The sequence below is a fragment of the Zonotrichia leucophrys genome, chromosome 15, assembly GCF_028769735.1.
Source record: "Zonotrichia leucophrys gambelii isolate GWCS_2022_RI chromosome 15, RI_Zleu_2.0, whole genome shotgun sequence".
In the NCBI taxonomy this organism is placed as follows: domain Eukaryota; kingdom Metazoa; phylum Chordata; class Aves; order Passeriformes; family Passerellidae; genus Zonotrichia; species Zonotrichia leucophrys.
In genome coordinates this window covers 11,630,148-11,647,110 of record NC_088185.1, presented here as the reverse complement: position 1 = coordinate 11,647,110, position 16,963 = coordinate 11,630,148, and the positions used below count along the sequence as shown (strand labels likewise).

At 42.1% G+C, this 16,963-nt stretch overlaps 1 protein-coding gene across 3 annotated transcripts in view; it reads left to right on the top strand.

Moving 5' to 3' along the window:
* CABIN1 (calcineurin binding protein 1) overlaps positions 1–16,963 on the top strand; it is a 126,148-nt gene that overhangs the window by 86,341 nt on the left and 22,844 nt on the right. For all 3 annotated transcript variants that reach the window (XM_064726537.1, XM_064726538.1, XM_064726536.1), the window contains exons 31-34: positions 7,438–7,601; positions 10,776–10,872; positions 12,111–12,752; positions 13,161–13,235. In XM_064726537.1, coding sequence (XP_064582607.1) covers positions 7,438–7,601; positions 10,776–10,872; positions 12,111–12,752; positions 13,161–13,235 — 978 coding nt within the window. The remainder of the gene's footprint in view (positions 1–7,437; positions 7,602–10,775; positions 10,873–12,110; positions 12,753–13,160; positions 13,236–16,963) is intronic.

Here is a 16,963-nt window from a genome sequence, read left to right as displayed (position 1 = left end):
AAAATTCTCCATTATGTTTCTTTATCAGCAAATGATGATTGGAACATGTGGAGCACTTCCATTTGTCAATATTGTTTCATGCTGCTGTCTTGCTAAAATAAAGTTACAGAATTCCACAGTTCTTCCAAAATGCATAGATGCTGTTTATTCATTTCCAAGTGTGTGTGTATTTAAAAGATAAGAAAATGACAATATTTGCCTTATAGACTAGAAATTGTAATCCTGCTTGTTCTTCACTTACTGAAAGGAGATGCTGCAGTTTTGCCTTTATTTCTGTTTCCTTGCCAGCCTGATAAAATGTAATTTATGTATTATCATATTTTTAAATTCATTCTGTTACTGTTCTATGTAATAACTATAGTCTGGAAGAGTTGGTAGGATTTTCCTGAAATGAGCTCAGTTACTGTAAGCCAGGGTTGCTCTATGACACAGGCCCTGCAGATAACAATTTCAATACTCTGAATTCTCTGCTTTCCTTTCCTAATACTTCTGTGCCCACTTGCATTCCTGTTCACAGAGGCAGAATTGTTCCATTACAGGCTGGATAGCAGTGAGGAACTGAGGAAGAAAAATAATAGAATTATCTGCAGAAAAGAAGAAAAACTCAGGTGCCAGAGGAAAATAATAAGAGATAGGGGAGCATGTTAAGGTTGGTTGAGGAAAAGTGGTTTAGAAATTTGCCTGGTGGGGGAGGGGGCAGTGGTTTTAGTGGTTGTGCTCAGGGGTGGCAGGAAGCTGTGAGGGGAGCACTGAATGAAGCCAGGCTGGCAGGGGAGGGTGGGGACACTCAGTGCTCTGTGCTGGACCTTCCTGATTCACACGGAGAGCTCAGACCCTGTGTGCTGGGTCTGTTCAGCTTGAACCATATTCTGTTCCTCTGCAGGCACCCAGAGCAAGACAAGAAAATTAAATAAGTCACTAAGAAGACAGGACATGAGTAAAAACTGGTGGTATTTCAGTATGTTGTGCTTAACCCTACATAAAAGCAGAGACTTTAGCAAAGTGGGAGTTTTCCAGGGATTATACAGCTGTGCTTAGTTCAACTTCACGATTTTGAAATACCATGTAGGTATTATATATTATGAAATACCATGTAGGTATATATATTAATTGTTACATTATTAATTGTTGCCTTCCCTGAACCACTTAATTAGTTATTTTGCTAGTTTTGGCATACTTTCTAACAATCTTAAAATACTATTTAAATTATTTTTACTAAAGGCTCTTAGCAGGACATTACTGAGACTGACAGATGAGGAAATGTTTGGTTTTGGTTTGGGTACTTGCAGTCCAGTTTGTTGTATGTAGTGCAACTTGAACTTCCAGGATCCTTTGGGAAAAAAAAAAAAGGGATGAAAAATAGGGAGTTAAGTAATGGGAAGTCTTTATTTGTATTAGTGTGGGGTTTATGTGTTTGCTTGTTGTATGTGAATTGGATCATGTGAAGCATGACTTGCATTTCTCCATTTCCATGGAGCAGGGAGAGAGTAAAGTTTGATCAGTGCTCAGAAAATGGCTCACCCTGGAGCTGTGCCTGGCAGCAGCAGCCATCCCCAGGGAGCTCTGCTGGGATCTGTCAGCCTCTCCTCCTCAGAGAGGCATTCCTAAACCCCAGGGAATCCCCTCCCCTCCAGTTCTGGAGTAAGCAGCATGGAGGAATAATAAGCACTTCCTTCCTTGCTATTTTCAGTGCCTGAACTAGAAAGTCCCAGAGAGCTGCAGCTCTGCAGGGGCAGGCACAGCCCCAGCCCCAGCTGAAAAACAATTGTACAAGTGTCACCAGCATTATGGCAGCCTGGCTCCATTCTTCAGTTTTCTATTTCATGTCATGTTCAGTATGAAGTTCTCTGCAGGGTTTTCAGTGCTCCCAGATTTATTTTTCCCTAGCAGCGTGTGTCAGGCTTCCCCCGCCCCCACCCTTGCAGCGTGTTTGCTTTGCCAGGAAGGCATGGAGAGCAGCCTGATGTTTTGGATCCTGAGAGGCATTTTGGGCTTGTTGGAAGTGCCTCACTCCTTGCTCTGGTTTGGTGTAAACAGCTCTGCTGGCTGTGGCTGCAGGGAGCAGAACCTTGCAGTGGCAATGGTGGCCAGCAAACACGAGCGGGCGTTGGATGGAAAATCCTTCCAGAGCTGGAGATGTTTTGTCAGGTACCCTGAGTGGCCATAACCAGCTACAAAGCCTTTCAAAGAACTGGGAATTGTTGGCACAAGGGTCTGCACTCTTCTGTGAGTGTACTTTGCCAACAAATCTCGATTTTTATGTGATGATATAAAAACTTTGGTTAAACTGAATAATAGTTCCTGGTCTTCTCCTCACATCTTGACAGACTTTGCATTTGTGTATTTCTTAAGCTTTGTTAAAAGTAAGAAAAGTTAAAAGTAATAAAAGCCTAACACTGAGCTTCTTAAAAAAAGTTGCAGTGTGTGATCTGAAATTGGAAGTATTCTTCCTGAAGTTTATTGATATTTTGGAAGGAAAAATTAATACCTGATGGGCTTTATTAAACTTCTCTCTGGAAGAGATTTAAACAAGACATTCTGTAGTTTCTGACTGAAATCACAGTTTTAAAAGTTCCATATGACTCACAAAATGAGCTCTGATAAACTCACTTTACCCTCAGTGTTTTGCATATTGCTTAACACAGTTTCAGTGATGGAATGAAGATTGCTCTGGTGGCAGGTTTCTTTCTGCTTTTGCCTCCAGGCTGCCTGTGGAACATTGGACCCCTATCTATTGCTGCTTTGCATTTATGAAGCTGCAAGTCAACACATGAAAAGTTAGTGACTTTCCTTTTAAAATCAGTCAGTCCTACTTTTGTAATTGCAGTGGGAAACCTGACAGCCCTAATGTGAGTTTTAATTTAACCTCTTCAGATGTGCCCTGGAAGACAGCAGCATTCTCCAAAATACACAACTTTGTTTCCATCTGAGGGGCTTTTTTCTGGATTTCTGGATGCAGTTTATATATTCTGTCATTAAAAATGGCTCTAATACTAAATTGTTGTAAAATTTAGTACTAAATTTCCAGGCTAGCATTAAAATGGATACATGGGATATATGAGAAGGAGCTGCAAAATTATTTCCAGCTAATTCCAGATACAGTATCTGATCCAAGTGATCCTCTTGATTCAGATGAAAGATGAGATAATGCTGAAAAAGACCAGGAACCTACCTACACATTGGCAGAGTTCCACTCCTACAGTGTGCTGGAGTTGACCATAAATTGTTTTGTGTAGTTAAATTGGCTAAGTAGGTTGTTGCAATGTGGTGCCATTATGAGGCATTCACTTGTTTTGGGATTTGGCAGGAACCCAGTTTACATCCGTGCAGAGAAGCAAAAAATAGCAGCTCCAGAATGTGTGTTTCATCTGTGGGCTGAAAGGAGAGCCATTGTATGGTTTGGAGGAAGAAGCAGCATCTCTGGTGAAAGAGAAGTATGTGCTGGTTTACAGAGCTGTCCCCTGCAGGCTCTGGGGGAGCTCCTGGCCATGGGAGGTGTTTGTGGGCATGGCTGCAAGGGGAGGCAGTGCCTGTGCCTGGGGCTTGGCCATGGGGCTGTTCTGGGTACAGTGGAAAAGGGAAGCTACAAAAAAGAGCTTGAGGGAAAGCTTCAGGGAGCAAAGAGGAAGAACAGCTTTAGTGTGGTCACTAGGGAGGAAGAGTAGAGAGCATAAGGAAAAGCAAGAAAATTTGGCAGATTAGTCTGTGCATTATATCTAGTTGAAGTCACTGTTTTCCATGTAAAAACATTGAGATTGATCCTCTGATATTTCTGTGTTGTTTTTTCCTAAGTTCCTATACATCTTTTGCAGTGGAACCAGAGATTTTCTGCAGACATGCAAGGGAAGGGTCCATTTTACACAGGGGGTTATGGATCTGCCTTTCTGGTCAAATGTCATTTATGATTGCAGTAATCATTTTTTTTGCTTCCACTTTGTATTAAGTTCTGAAGAGTTTTGATCACACTGAAAGTAAAGCTAAACAAATCGAAGCAAGACCTTTAAACAAAGATAAAGGAGTAAATATTTGTATATCCTGCTCTCTGAACAGGTTTGGAAAGGCAAACTCTTTTCCGGTCAGGTACTCCTATCAATGAGACTTTTCTTTCCTGCCTTGTCACAAAATTGTTTACATGATCAGAGGATTTTCATCTTAGAAAGCTTCAGAACCAAATAAAGCACAAAGGAAAGGTTTGCAGTGATGCAGCAGCAGTTTTTGTGAATGATCATAATGTAAATCCCATCCTAACATGCAAACATGGTATTATGTGCAGTTCATTTTTTCAGGTGGGGTTGACTAGGGTGCTGACAGCATCCACAATAAACACCTGAAAACAATCTCATTAGATGTATTAGACATGGCAAAATCTGAGCTAACTAACCCTAATTAAATTATATTTGCTATCAGCCTCCAGCCTTGCTCCCCAAAGATTCCCTTGTCCCAGAAATTTAATTAGAAGGTTCAGGATTTATGGCCAAGTATTTGAATCTGCCACTAGAAAATGGATTCTGCTGAGGAATCTAATTCTTCCTTTTGGACTGGTTAGTCCACAGTGAGCACTGATGATATCAAGGCTCTCACCAAGTTCCTAAGACATTTAATAACAGATAATTTGAAGATAGAAACTTGCTGTGAGTGCATATTAACAGCTTTCAGGCCAGGAAAACTTACTTGAGGTTACTCCTTATTTTTTATGGTTAGTTGAGCTTTGACTAGGTAAGGTGTGTTCATTGACACTGAAGAAAAATGCACAGTATCATTTGGGCTTTGCTTGCTTTTTCTTGGAACACTTCAGAAGCATATTTGGAAGGTTTGCTGTGGCTCCTGTGAGCCTTGCTGCTGGCAGGAATCAATTGACTTAAATCCATATCTCACTGTCTGGGGGAGCTCAGCTTTTATCTGTCCCTTATCCCCTGTCCCTCTGTGAAATTCCACAGCAGAATCTGCCCCTTATTCTCTCAGTTGTGTCCTTTTCACTTGGATCCCTGTGTGAAAGTTTCCTGTTGTGTCCTTTTTAGTTGGATCCCCATTTAAAGGTTTCCCTTGTCCTTCCTCTGCAGGGAATCTGGTTGGATCCCTTTCTGTTGGATCCCCTCTTTGAAGGTTTCCTTTCCCCCTCTGGTTGTGTTTTTTTCAGTTGGATCCCCATGTGAAGGTTTCCTTTCCCCCTCTGCAGGGAGTTTTTTCAGCTAGATCACCATTTGAAGGTTTCCTTTCCCCTCTGAAGAGATTCTGGTTGTGGTTTTTTTCAGTGTGATCCCCATTTGAAAGTTTCCTTTCCCCCTCTGGCAGTGTTTTTCTCAGCTGGATCTGCATGTGAAGGTTTTCTTTTCCCCTCTGCAGGGAATCTGGTTGTGTCCTTTTCAGCTAGATCCCCATTTGAAGGTTTCCCTTGACCCCCCCTCTGCACTGAATCTGGTTGGATCCTTGTGTGAAGGTTTGCTTTCCCCTCAGCTGTGTTTCTCCATCTGGATCCCCATTTGAAGGTTTCCTTTCCCCTCTGGGTGTGTTTTTCTCAGCTGGATCCCATTTGATGGTTTCTTTCCCCTCTGGTTGTGTCCTTTCTTGCTGGTCCCTGTGTGAAGTTTCCTTTCCCCTTCTGGTTCTGTTTTTATAGTGTGATCCTCATTTTGAAGGTTTCCTTTCCCTTGCAGGGAATTAGTTGTGTTTTTTCAGCTGGATCACCTTTGAAGGTTCTTTTCCCCTCTGGGTGTGTTTTCTCCAACCAGGATCCCCATTTGAAGGTTCCCTTTCCCCCTCTGGCTGTGTTTTTTCCAACTGGATCCCCATTTGAAGGTTCCTTTTCCCCTCTGGCTGTGTTTTTTCCAACTGAATCCCCATTTGAAGGTTTCCTTTCCCCTCTGGTTGTCTTTTTTCCAGCTGGATCCCCATTTGAAGGTTTCCTTGTCCCCCCCTCTGCAGGGAATGTAGTTGTGCTTTTTTCAGTCTGATCCCCATTTGAAGGTTCCTTTCCCTCAGGCTGTGTTTTTCCAGCTGAATCCCACATTTGAAGTTCCCTTTCCCCCTCAGGCTGTGTTTTCTCCAGCTGGATCCCCATTTGAAGTTTCCTTTCTCCTCTGCAGGGAATCTGGTTCTGGTTTTTTCAGTTAGATCCCTGTGTGAAGGTTTCCTGTTGTGTCCTTTTCAGTAGGATCCCTGTTTGTGACAGTTTCTTTTTCCCCTCTAGGTGTGGTTTTTTGCAGTGTGATCCCCATTTGAAGGTTCCTTGCCCCTCTGATTATGTTTTTTCCAGCTGGATCCACATTTGAAGTTTCCTTTCCCCTCAGGCTGTGTTTTCTCCAGCTGGATCCCCATTTGAAGTTCCCTTTCCCCCTCTGGTTACATTTTTTCCAGCTGGATCCCCATCTGAAGTTTCCTTTTCCCCCTGCAGGGAATCTAGTTGTGCTTTTTTCAGCTGGATCCCTGTGTGAAGGTTTTCTGTTGTGTTTTTTCCAACTGGATCCCCATTTGAAGTCTCCCTTTCCCCTCAGGCTGTGTTTTTTCCAGCTGGATCCCCATTTGAAGGTTTCCTTGTCCCCCCCTCTGCAGGGAATGTAGTTGTGCTTTTTTCAGTCTGATCCCCATTTGAAGGTTCCCTTTCCCCCTCTGGGTGTGTTTTTTCCAGCTGGATCCTCCTTTGAAGGTTCCTTTCCCCTCAGGCTGTTTTTTCCAGCTGGATCCCCATTTGAAGTTCCCTTTCCCCCTCTGGTTACATTTTTTCCATCTGGATCCCCATGTGAAGGTTCCTTTCCCCTCTGGCTGTGTTTTCTCCAGCTGGATCCACATTTGAAGTTCCCTTTCCCCCTCTGGTTACATTTTCTCCATCTGGATCCCCATTTGAAGGTTCCCTTTCCCCCTCTGGGTGTGTTTTTTCCAACTGGATCCCCATTAGAAGTTCCTTTTCCCTCAGGCTGTGTTTTTTTCCAGTCTGGATCCCATTAGAAGGTCTCTTTTCCCTCTGGTTGTGGTTTTTTTCAGCTGGATCCCCATGTGAAGTTCCCTTTCCCCTCAGGCTGTGTTTTTACCAGCTGGATCCCCATTTGAAGGTTTCCTTGTCCCCCCCTCTGCAGGGAATCTAGTTGTATTTTCTTTCAGTCTGATCCCCATTTGAAGGTTTCTTTCCCCCTCTGGTTGTCTTTTCTCCAGCTGGATCCTCCTTTGAAGGTTCCCTTTCCCCCTCTGGGTGTGCTTTCTCCAGCTGGATCCCCATTTGAAAGTTCCCTTTCCCCTCTGGGTGTGTGTTTTCCATCTGGATCCCCATTTGAAGGTTTCCTTTCCCCTCTGGTTACATTTTCTCCATCTGGATCCCCATTTGAAGTTCCCTTTCCCCCTCTGGTTACATTTTCTCTATCTGGATCCCCATTTGAAGGTTTCCTTTCCCCTCTGGTTACATTTTCCCATCTGGATCCCCATGTGAAGTCTCCTTTCCCCCTGCAGGGCATCTGGCGCATCCCCGTGGATGAGATCGACCGGCCGGGCAGTTTCGCGTCTCATATGAACCGCTCCATCGTGCTGCTGCTCAACGTGCTCTCCCAGCTGAGGGACTACAGCACCCTGCTCAAGGTCTCCTCCATGCTGCAGAGGACCCCTGACCAGGGAAAGTACGAGGCATTTATCTCATTTTGAGCCGTTTGTTGGAAAGCTTTCCAGTGTGTTTTGTTCGCTGTATGACTGTTTTATTTAAAGCTCTTCTTTGTTTAGGGAAAAAAGTCTTTAGACAGGTTCCCTTGGGAGTAGAGTGGAATTGTTGGTTTTCTTGGGTTTTACAGAGATGGGGTAACCGAGGGGAGTTTTAAAGTTTTTTATTCTATTATCATTCTCAATGAATAGTGAGACACAAAAGATATAAAACCCAATGCTATTTTATCAAAAACTAACTTAGTTCTTAGTTACAATACCTTATAAATGTTTTTCAGCCTAATGACTTTTACTACACAATGCTACTATTACTTCTAATACTATTATTACTTCTAATACTACTACTTCTAATACTGTTATTATTCTATTTCTATTATTACTTCTAATTACCAATATTTTTTCCCTACGTAGTTCTACTGCAATGTATCTTTCACAATTCTAATTCTCTAAAATATCTAGTCTTTTTACAAAATCATATTTTAAAACTTACTAAAACTTGCTTTTAGTTCAGTCTCTCTTAACAATGTCATCTCTATTCCATAGTAAGTCCACACACTTTATCTCAGTGTTTACATACAGATGTGTCAGACCATGTGAGCTTTATATCCACAAATCCATTTCCCACATGGAACGACGGTTCATTTTTCTCAAGATTATGATTCTCTCAAGTAGCCTGGAGTTTCTCTGCCTTTCTGCTGAGGCTCAGAGCAGCCCTGGGGGTGCCCAGCAGCCTTACAAGGTGTGCTGTGTCACGTGGAGGGATTCTCTGGCAAAGCAGAGCGTGCTTGGGCACCCTGTGCTGGCCCTTGCGTAAGAGCGGGAGGTCAGGGCCCAGCATCCTGCCTTGCTGTAATCCCTGATGGCCTCAACAATGCCTCTGTGCCTCTTGGCTGCTGATGCTATTTAAAAAGCTTATCCTGTTCAGAGGTGATCTAATTTTAATTGCATTAACCTTATTTAAGAAAAAAAGAAGCTATTAGTGTGAGCTATATATGGATTCGTATCAATGGGAAGACCAAAATAAACATCCAAGGAAAACACTGAGGTAAAATTCTGGTAGGTTGTCCTGTGGGAAATGTTGAAATTGGTCTCTGGCAAATGTTTAAGAAATGGAACATGAATGATTGATGGCAATAAGTTGGAGGCATTGAAGGTTTCTGCATGTGTTTTTGAGTGTGAGTGCATGTGAATTTGCATGGGTTGTAGTGTGTCTGGGAATATGTCACCCCTTGTTCAGCAAACTTGAGGCCAAAAATACTTTGACTTTTAACATATCAGAAGAACTGGACCATAGAAGGTTTCAATTTCTGTCCTAAGCAAACCCATAGCTGTACTAAAAATATTGTGTTATTTGTAAGTCTAGACTGAATTCAAAAAACAAATAATTTGACATGTTAGATCAGCCAGTGCCAGCCATGGTGAGGTGCAGTTGTTAGAGGAAATCAGAAATACAGATAACTCTGGGTGTGCCTGGTATATGCCTGGAACAACCCTATTTTTAAAAACAGGGTGATTTTACTTATTACTGAACTAATGAGGAGTCAGATGTTTATGGTTTGCTTTTCAGAGAAAAGAGAGCAAAATTACCAATTTAACCTAAAATCATAGAGAGGAAATATGTGTATTTAAAATATTGGCCTTTTGACTGAAATAGTACCCTTCAGAGTTATTTACTTGATTTCTAGGCCTCTCATTCAAACCAGCTAATTCTGAAATACAAATTAAGTTTTCCATTAAACGTGATTAGGTGGCAATGACAGCTGGAAGTGTTTTGCTTGAAAGCAGACTAAAACATTGTGTCCAAATACACTGAAATTACAGTGCTCTAGTAAATTAAATGAAGCTACAGAGTGAATGTTTTATACATACAATATTATTTTTTTGTAATACTAACTAGGAAAAAAGGTAGCAGCACACCCATGAACCCAGGATTATTAGAGCTAAAAATCCTGAGTTCAAAGGCAACTGATATGATCAAAGAGAGAGGATTTGCTGATGTCCCTAATCTCACATGCACGCTTTATCCACAACATGAAAATCACCTGAGAGTTCAGCATAGCTTTGTGTAACTATAAGATTCTTTTTCAAAAAAAGGATTGAATAAAGAGCTGGTATTTGAGGGGCACAGAGGGCTTGATACAAGAAAACGAAGTCTGGTTGTGTGGTTTGCTCTGGGTTTGGTTGTTCTTGGTGTTTTCCCATTTCTCCCCTTGCCTTTGGCTGCAGGCAGAGCTGTCTTCTGCTTCATCTTTGTGCGAAGGGAAACAAAGCTAAAGTGTTAAATCCCAATATTGTTATATTTCACCTGTAGATTTTTGTTTGTTTCTTATGTTTTCAAGTTGTTGTGTTGGCTTGTTCTTGTTTTTCTTTCAGTGTCCTTTGTCTTGGTTTAAAAGACAGGTGTCTGTTAAGGAAGGCAGGAGCCTCCCCTGAAATGAAAAATGTAAATCCTCTCCCTCTGAATTGTTATAATTTTGAAATTAAGGGGATCTCAGGCAAATATATGGGAGTAGGAAGAACAGTTCTTTACTAGGAAAATTAAAAATACAAATGCAATAGTACAAAAAAATGAAAACAAAACAGTGACAGAGTCAGAATAGGAGGTGACAGCCCTTGTGCCAGGGGGTGTCCCAGCCCCATCCATGGGGGCTCAGCCCTCCTGCAGTGCCAGCTGTGGCTCTGCTGCAGCAGGGATCCTGCACAAGGGGGGAGTTTTCCTCTGCAGCTCCAGGGCTGCTGCAGATGGGCCTGGGCTCCCTCTGGCCATGCAGGGCAGCAGAAAGCTGCTCCTCTGGCAATGCAGGGGGCAAAGGCTGCTGTGCTGTGCCAGGCTCAGATTGGATCCAGGTAGGAATGCTTGGCTCCTCCCCTGGGCGGGGCATCTCCCCATGGGAGGCTGGGATTGGATCAGCCCTGCAGGGACACTCAGTGGCCATGGACAGCAGAGATCTCCTGGAGGGAGGGTTGGCTGTGGGAGAGATAAAGAAAAAACTGCCCATGGACAGCAGAGAACTGCCCCAGCTCTGACAGATGGGGACAGAACACACAGCCCAGCTAAATCTTGCCATCCCTGGTTCTTGCTTTGGAGCACTGTGAGTTTTGGCCGCTGATTCCTTTCTCTCTCTCGCTGGGGACAGGAAGTACCTGCGTGATGCCGACCGCCAGGTGCTGGCCCAGCAAGCCTTCGTGCTCACAGTGAAGGTGCTGGAGGACACCCTCAACGATCTCACCCAGGTGAGGCAGCAGGGCACCCCATGGCTCTCAATCAGTGATTAGCTTTGGCAGTGTTCACTCATTCCTTAGATCTCCTGAGATTCAAAGATTACATTTTTAAGCACTTACTCCCAATACCTTTTGTTTACTAGCCACTACACAGAAAAATTTCTTCCAGCATTGTTGATTTTTTGGTTTTGAATTTCAGTAACAAATACAGTTTGCAGTAAGAATTGCAAGATTGCAGTAAGTTTGGTCTGACTGTCCCTTAAACTTCAAATAATGGTAGATACATGTAATGTTCATGCTCTCCATTTTCAGGTGAGGTCTATAGGAAAATTCCTTTTAAAATGAACTAAGATTCCTCTTGCAAGACAAACCCAGACAGCTTGGACAGTCTGCATGCCTAGACACTTTTCACTGCTAGTCCTTGACAGCACCACACTCATTATTACATATAATTCTAATCTAGATTTAGTTTTTAAAAGTTATACAGAAGCTAATCAGTTTCCAGGTTAAGGGATCTGGATATTGGAACTTTTCTTTGTTAATACATTCAAGGAAGAACTTGTTCCTAAGGGTTTTCTAAGTTAACAGACTATAGGTTTAACCAACTAAATAAAAACATGGTCAAGAACACTGGAACTCTGTATATTAAATAGTTTGCTCATAAATCTGGATGTAAGAGTTGTATCATTTTGAATTTTTGAAAGAAGAGATGATGTACTGAGGTTTTCTACCTTTGGAACTTCACCAAAGTAAAGGTACAAAAAGTAAAATACTACAGCAGGGTTTTGCCTACTTCTTGATCTATTAACAAGAAGGTTCTGTAAGAATAACAAAAGGAAAGAGTCTTAAACTTGAGCTTGATCTGCAGCTGCCAAAAGAAACAGATTTGGTTTTGATTTCAATATGTTAGAAGAAAAATTTGTGCAGTTAAAACCTTGGATTTCATTTAGTTGGATCCCTTAGCATGGACTGAAGTAGTGAGGGAAAATAAACATTGTGGCTTCAGTTCAGCCTGAGCTGTTGACACTTCTCTGTGGTTGTTTTCACTTATTAAAATACTTCTAATTGTAAGATTTGTGGCCTGGATTAATTAATATTGAGGAACAAATAAGAATTAACATAGAATAAATGCATTTTCTTCAGCAGAAGCAGTAATGAAAGATACTGGTCAATATTCATGATAGTCACAGCTGTGCTCAAATGCTTTTTGACTTCAATGATAACAGAGAAGGATGATTTCTTTTATTAAGGTTTCAGAAGATCAGGGTTCCAAGTCTTCTAGCCTTGCTTCAGGAAGGATGACAACAGACGTGTCCAACAAAAGCAGTGCAGAAGAGGGGAAAGATGTGCTCCCCAAAAAGGCAGCTCTGTCAGACGGAGCAGTGCATGGTGCTGAGAATGGAGTGAAGGAAGGCACCCAGGGACAGATCCCCCATGCCATGGACATATTGGAACAGGAGGACAGGAGTGACAAGGAGATTAAAGAGCTTCCTGGCCCTGGTTCAGCTGAGCCCATGGATCTCGATGGCTTTTCCAGTGACCCTGACAGAATTGATTCGTGCTGTAAGCGCGGCGAGCCGGAGCGGCTGCAGCCCGGCCGCAGCTCCAAGGACAGGGCTCCCGAGAGCAGGACTCCAGAACTTTCCTTGGAGGAGCTCAGCATCAGCTCAAAGCACCAGCAGCAGGCAGCTAAAGGAACAATTCCAGCAGCACCTACAGAGGAACCTGTCCAGAGGTCAAGCAGGAAGAGGAAATTACTTGAGGATGTGGAGTCTGGAAAAACACTTCTGCTCGATGCTTATCGAGTGTGGCAGCAGGGCCAGAAAGTCATGGCCTATGACCTGGGCAAAATTGAGAAGATCATGTCTGAAACATACATGCTGATTAAACAGGTATTGTGTGATTAATTGGCATTTGTCTATGTGGCCTCAGGTTTTAGGATATAACAGGAATTGCTGAACCAAGCCCTTTATCTGTTTGAAACCTTCCCAAAGAACCATTCCCCTGACAATGCCATTGCTGGGGATAGAGAGTAGGACTCTCCATCTTTTAAAACTAAATTTCTGAAATGAGTTAAGAGCTGTAGTACCACTTACATGGTGTTTGTTCAGCTAAATGTTAGTTTGAATTGAGAGAGCTGAGTATTTATCTTTGGGGATGTGCTCCTGAATAATTTAAGGTCAGCATTTTGCTGTAGAGCTGCTGCTTCCATGCTCTGCATCCCCATTTCATCTCAATTTAATTAGATTTATAGATGAGCTAAGTAATTATGACTTCATTAGTTGTGGTTCTGTGTTCAGGTGGATGAAGAAGCAGCACTTGAACAGGCAGTCAAGTTTTGCCAGGTGCATATGGGAGCATCAGCACAGAAACAGGTAAGCTCTGAAACCTTTGAGTGCTGCTTTTGTGAGTCTGTACAGGCTCAAAATCTATTGCTGAGTGTCTGCAGCACCTAGAAATGCCTGCTTGCCTTGTGTTGGTGCCATCTGCATTAGTAGGAAGATCACCCCTTTGTTAGTGTCAGTGCTGCTGTTTATAGCAGGCTTGCAGGATTGTTTTCATGCCCAAAAGCTTTTGGGGAAACCCTAAACAATCTTCAAATTGAAATATTTATGGCATGCTACAATTTCCCTAATGTCCACATCATAGCCAGCATTTCATGGATGGTAATTACTTCTCTCTGCTCCCTAAGGGCTCCAACCTCGTCAGCTCTTGCCTTGCTGGCATTGCACTCTGCTCTGAGATACCAGATAGATTTTCTTTAACTCTGTTAAAAACAAACTGTTACTCAGTTTGGTTTTAGCTTGTAGTTTCTGGGTTTACTCAGGAAACAATTATAATAGCTTTAAATGGATCGTTATTTCTCAGTTCTTAATGTGAAATCAAGGCCAAGAAGAAAACTGGATGAATGACACATTTATTGGTGTTCATTTTGCAGCCCCAAACTATTTACTAGATTTGTATTTTCCTTAATTTTTGTTCAATTAAAATGTGCTTTTGTATGGTGCATCTTTTAGCAGAGTAATAGGAGAGGATGTAAGAGGAAAGGGAGGTTTTTCTCTTTATTAGGTTTTCATGGAAGTGACTTTCTCCAATTTGTGCCCCTCAGGAAGTCAGTAACATTGTTCCATTGAACTATAGAAATGAACAGAAATGTCAAGAGAGGTATTTAGTACAAGTGTTGGCTTGCTTGTAGTCTGGTATTTCAGGTTTTAATTTTTTTTAATAAATAAATGTTAGCTCAGCATGGTAAACCTTTTTCAGTTTATTTTGGGGCAAAAATAGACATCATCACACTGTGATTTATGACTTCAAAATAAAAAGAATTTGCTAGAAAGCTTCTTTAAAAAGTAATGTCACTGTTGCTTTTTTGGATGTGTTCACCTTTTTAAAAAACACTCACCAAATTCTCCTTTACCAACCCAATTCCTTGCTGGACTTTCTTGAAGCTTCTGGGAGCATCACTGCCATTCCAGTTCTTCCAGCAGTCACCAGGTGAAACCATTCTCATATTTTGCTACTCAGGCCTGTAGCAAAACATGAGAATGGTGAAAAACCTGCACACAAACTAATGCTGAGAGTAGACACAATAGGTGAGCTAGGATTTAGCAGCACTGGGAGCAATAAGATTTCCTGTTAAATCACTTGAAATAAAACATGCCCCTTCACATGCTGCACTTGGAAGCTTTCCCTTTTAGGAAGCAGCCCCAGCTAACGAGGTTATTACATCCTGCACTCTCATTTTGCTCTGCTCCTAGCAGGATCTTGCAAGCTGTGTGAAGCTGCTCCTCCAGCACTGTGCATTAGTGTGGAGACACAGGAATAGCCACTCTTGTAGACATCTGTCTGTTTTCAGCAGACTGAATCCTGTTTTATTTAAAATTGGCAAGTATTTGCCTTCTGTAAGCAAATGATGTCATGCTCGGAGCTGCTGCAGCAGGGGGAAATGCTTTGTTCCTGGATGGTTTGAGTGGGTTTGCAGGGCCTGTGGTTCTTCAGTCACTCAGCCCAAGAAATTGACAGTAAAAAAAGAAAAAAAAAAAGGCACAAAATCCACCTTGATACGTGCCTTTCTCAGCTGGCTCTTGTATTTTAAAGTTGCAGGCATTATATGGTTTCTTTAGGAAAGTTTTCACTTGCTACTAAAATTAGGCATTACTTAAATTCTGCCTTTTCAACTTTCTTCCAGAGCAGTCAGAGATTCTAACCTAAATATTTAACAACAATGTTCAAACCTCTCCAGGCAAAGCAGGAAACAATAGAGCAGTCATGAGAGGAGCTGGACAAAGTGGGTCCTTACACTTCTGGGAGCACATCTAATCTTTTTAATGGCTTGGCAAGGCTGTGACCCTTTGACTTGGTTTCAGAAATCCTCTCTGGTTCTTATGAGTGTTTGGAGCCAATGAGAGGCACATCACCTGCAAAATCAGCTAAAAACATGGCAAGTGGCTGAGAAAGAAGCTTTGAAGAAGGCAGAAAATTCAGAGGTACAAAACTCTGCCATGATAAGTGCCAGTGCTCCTGTAGGACTGGAGAAATTGGAGTGTTTCCCATCAATTCCAGAAATTGATATAAAATTATGTTCTATGTAAGTTGCTGGGACATTTCTTTCAGTATTCAATATTAATATTTTTTTAGTGATATATTAATCAACCTCAGCACAATTTGGTTCACAATTTACAGAGTGGTGATGCAACATTTTTAAGTGCTGTTGTGGAGAAAGGTATGGCCAAAAGTAATTCCTCCAATTTTTGTCCTTTTCCCTTCAAATTCTGAAGTGTGAATAAGACTTTTGATACAACCTATCAAATGGGCTGAAATCCAGTGGTGGTGGCTGAATCTTTAGCAATCAAGTAACTAAAGTTACCCTGGAGATTAATTGACCTTCTGAGCAAGCAGCATTTTGAAGGTTTCTTGTTCTTTTCTTTGATTTTTCTGTCTGAGAATGTTATCTAAAAGATTTGCAGAGATCCTCAAAGCAGTCATCTCAGTTGCTCTGAGTTATATTTTTAGTCTTGCCAACTGTGATTTTCATATGAAATTAATGGTCCCTGGAAATGGAGTCCTTGTTGAGGGAGGAGGAAAGATTGAGGCAGGCTGGTTTGATTTTGAGTTAGCATTGTACTTCAATGCCTTGTCCTGAGCACCAAGGAGGGGACATGTTGGCAGAAAGCAGAGCTGAGCATTCCAGATAATTAGAGAATTCCTAATTAGCCCCTCCATTGACTGCTTAAAATTGCTCTTGGGAAATTCTTCATTTTATGCTGTTAAGGACATATTGACATGGGAAAGGTATTGCAGTACAAGGTAAGGATGGAGCTTTGTATTGCACAGAATATTCTGTAAATGCACATGGAGATACTTTAGTTTAAGAGCCCATCTGTCTTCTGTTTTCCTGCAATCTGAAAAGGTATTTTTATTACTGTGGACTTGATATTAAATTCCTTAGAACTAAAAGTACCCCTTTCACCAGTGCTGAAAGACAAGACAGTTAAAACTCAGTGGTTGTGCGTTGGGATCTAATGTACCACTGATCCTGAGAACTGAATTTATATAAAACAAATACTTTCAAACATTGTAAAAATCAACATTGCACACAGGGCTGGATTTAACATCTCTAAAAATACAAGAGTGTTCAGAGGCAAAGTTCCAAAATGCCACTGAGTCTGTGCTCCTGGGCTGTGACCCCTGAGAGCTGGGACTCTGCAGAAAGCCCTGGTAACGGGTGGTGTTGTAGGAGCTGAAATTTCTATTGGCTCTTCAAGGTATAGTATATCATCCAAATGTCATGAGAAGGGGCTATTTCAACATTGCTGAGTTATTTAAGACTCACTGCTGCCTTAGCCAAAAAATCCTTGCTCTGGGACCAGCTCCATCCCTGAAGTGTCGGGGAGAGAAAGGAAATTTTCAACTGCTCTTTGCTGCTCCATCTGCCAGGCCTTGAGCTCTCCCTGCTTGGTTCTGGCTGCCCAAATTCTCCCTTTCACCTTTTGCTTCACTCAGCTCCTCCTCAGGAGCACAACCATGGCCACCTTCCCCCCTGGCTGCTGCCAAGCTCCAGGTGCTTCCCCATTTCCCTGCCTCAACCTCCAGTCAAAACACA